The sequence below is a fragment of the Oryctolagus cuniculus genome, chromosome Y, assembly GCF_051225735.1.
Source record: "Oryctolagus cuniculus isolate XC-2025 breed Fujian yellow rabbit chromosome Y, ASM5122573v1, whole genome shotgun sequence".
Taxonomy (NCBI): domain Eukaryota; kingdom Metazoa; phylum Chordata; class Mammalia; order Lagomorpha; family Leporidae; genus Oryctolagus; species Oryctolagus cuniculus.
Genome location: NC_142889.1, coordinates 20,167,681 through 20,170,864, shown reverse-complemented (window position 1 = coordinate 20,170,864; position 3,184 = coordinate 20,167,681). Strand labels below are relative to the sequence as shown.

General features: G+C 34.1%; 1 protein-coding gene across 1 annotated transcript; it reads right to left on the bottom strand.

Annotated features, from left to right (window-relative positions):
- Positions 1-2,021: 2,021 nt before the first annotated feature.
- LOC149119338 (putative vomeronasal receptor-like protein 4) lies at positions 2,022-2,930 on the bottom strand. The gene has a single exon (XM_089325141.1). The coding sequence runs from the start codon at positions 2,928-2,930 to the stop codon at positions 2,022-2,024; it is 909 nt and encodes a 302-aa protein (XP_089181267.1).
- Between the last annotated feature and the right edge of the window lie 254 nt (positions 2,931-3,184).

Sequence of the window (3,184 nt, the reverse complement as noted above, 5' to 3'; positions counted from 1 at the left end):
TAGTAACCATCAAGTAACATGTAGCAAGCAATTTGTACCTACATGTACATTTCATTAAGATTATTTAAGCTAGGGCCGGCACCGTGTCTCACTTGGTTAATCCTCCACCTGCAGTGCTGGCATCCCATATGGGTGCCAGGTTCTAGTCCCAGTTGCTCCTCTTCCAGGCCAGCTCTCTGCTGTGGCCTGGGAGGGCAGTGGAGGATGGTCCAAATGCTTGGGTCCCTGCACCCCACATGGGAGACCAGAAGGAAGCACCTGGCTCCTGGCTTTGGATCAGCATAGCTCCTGCCATTGCAGCCATTTGGGGGATTAACCAATGGAAGGAAGACCTTTCTCTCTGTCTCTGTCTCTCTCACTGTCTAACTCTATCTGTCAAATAAAAAAAAAGAAAAAGAAATATTAACTCACAATTTAAATAGACTATCCAGAAGGATTATTTTTGTAGAGTTGTGAAAGTGCCAATGAGGAAAAATGATGATTGAAGATAAAATCCTGAATTTGGACAATTAGTTCTTGCCAATATTAGGTTAACGCTATAGCAAAACAGTAATTGAGAACATTGTAAGGAAATGTAATAACTCATAAAAATTGTCAAAATATTGTCAGTTTTCTAGTATTAAATTAAGCTTAAATTAAATTTTAATATTAAACTAATCATATTCTACCCATTATCATTAACTTACAGTAATCTGGGGAAGAGGAGTATGTTCCAAATAAAATGAAAAAGGGATTTCTCATGAAACATGATTGTCTACTACAGAAAATCTATGTGAAACATTATCTTGTATACTGTAAATAATTGTGCTTTTGGGGAAACTGTTATATGTCCAACAACTTATAGTGCAGAAAGTTAAAATAATCAAATGCTGTAAGATTCACCAAAATGTCTAATAAAGTTGGAAGAAATATTTGAGAACCCCCAAACTAGGAAAGCAAACCAAATAAATTTTCCATGGAAGAAACAAAACTAAGAAACAGATTCTTTATTCATAAAGGACTTATGAAGATGAGAAATCTTTTTGGGTGTTCAGATTGGAGGGGCAAAAACAATAAAAGAAAACTAACTGCAAACATTCCAAGGTGATATCTCACTATATGAGAAATAATCTTAATTACTTTTTCACACAGAAATAACCTACCAAAATAAAATTTCACATTACATAAGCTTTAGACAGGGGGATTATCTTTAAAACATGTAATTCAATACAATGCAGATGGGAGAATCACAAAATACATGAAAATAACAAGGACCCAAATGAATAAAAAGGCATATTTGGGAAACAGCAAGTAAATTGAGTCTACTTTATATAAAATGTATGTCAAACATTAGACTGAGCCAAAGAAAAAACTACTGAGCATAGTTAGTAGAAGTAAAATAAAAAGAGAAAATCAATAGAAGTTAAAAATATAAACCTACATATACAAAGGTTAGAATGAAAAGGAATTAAATAATCTAATTGTGTGGATTATACAAAAGAAATCAAAGAAACTAGTTTAAGAATTACTTAGTGTTCAGGTATCCAAAATTGACAAGAAGACACAAATCAGTGAATTCAGAAAAGTGGTAACATCAAAGAAAAGACTTAAATGAGAAAAGGATGATAATCTGCGAAGACATGAGAAAAATCTCCATAGTTTATATGTGTGAAAGCAGAAATAACTATTAACAGATCATTGAGAAACTGTCAGTAAAACTAGAATTGGATGCTTAGTTAATATGCTTTCAACAAACAGTAATATGCAGATTACCTTCTGAAGTAAGATCTAAGGATTAGGTAGCAAAAGCTGCTTCATAGATGCCAAGTCTAAAGGAAAAAAAATCCTACATTAAGTTTGGAAAGTTTAAGAAGTAATTTCAATACATGGAGACCATTGAACTAAGGGAGGCATTGTCAAAGTAAAAAAAAAGTTACAAGTAAAAAGACAAGTAAAATTCTACACATTTAAATTAAAATTTAAATTCCCTAATTTTTTGAATATTTAACAGAGTTAGAATTCAGTTTTTCAGATTTGTTTCATCAACTTGTTAAAATTGTCATATCAATCACATTTTTCAGAGTACCAATTATTCTTTTATCAGAACTAAAAAATATCAAAGGACTGGCCATGGCATACACATTTCCCACAAGTCTCTGGACATCCAGGACAACTGGATCATATTTCCACAATACAGTTGAGAAAGATGACATTGTGATATCCACAGAGTACATAATCACAAAGAAACTCACCAGGAGCAGGACAGTATGAGTGGCCCTTTTTGCTGGGGAGGTTCTTGGGGTAACGCTTATGCTGTGAAGGTACTCATACCTCCTCTGATGATTAGATAAGAAAATCATCATGTATGCACTGGAGAGTAGCATGATACCTACAAAGAAGATGTTCTGGGACAATGCAAGTGTGAAAAATATTTCCATGATGATAGAATTCATTGAGGAAAGTGAGCAGTACTTATTGACATTGAGTAGTTTGGTCATGTTGGAATGAGCTACAGTGTAGATGATCATGTTACTATTGAAAGAAAGGTTGAGGGACCAAAAACAGAAGAAAGCCTGAGTAATATAATTTGTGAGTCCATGTTTAAATCTTGACATGTAGAAGGTGCTGGGGCTGATGGTGATGACTTGGATGATGCTCAAGAGGGACGTAGTACTGATGGAGAGACCCCTCATCACCCTGATCATATAGAGCAAAACCTTACATTTTAAGTCATTTAGAAAATTCAGTGACTCGAACATATCTGCAAATAAAATTTCCAGTGTTGTGAGTAGCATCATTATATGGACAAATGCCAAGTGACACGTGGTCACATCAGTGGGCTTAGGTCTATGATCTCGGTGGATTGTCAAGATGTGGAAGAGAAAGAGGAAGCTGTTGGCTAAGATTCCAATGGCAGCTTGAAAAACATACATATTTTTTAATGATAGCATAAGTGGAAACTTTTTTTCATATGAACAGCATTACAGGAAACATTTTAGATACCTGTAAAACAAAAACAGATCTTATGTCAGCAGTGTTCTTTCTTCTGTCATAAAAGTTATCACAAATATGATTTTTATTTTACCCACTTATTTTTAAGGAACCCCAAATATTTTGTACGGATTTTTGGTAGTAAGATTTCTGCATTCTCTGTAACAAATGAAATTTTTCACTACATCCATATTCTGAACCCTTTAAAGATTCC

What these genes read in the sequence shown, in the direction of transcription:
- LOC149119338 (XM_089325141.1), bottom strand. Translation starts at nt 2,930, where the DNA reads ATGCTATCATTAAAAAATATGTATGTTTTTCAAGCTGCCATTGGAATC.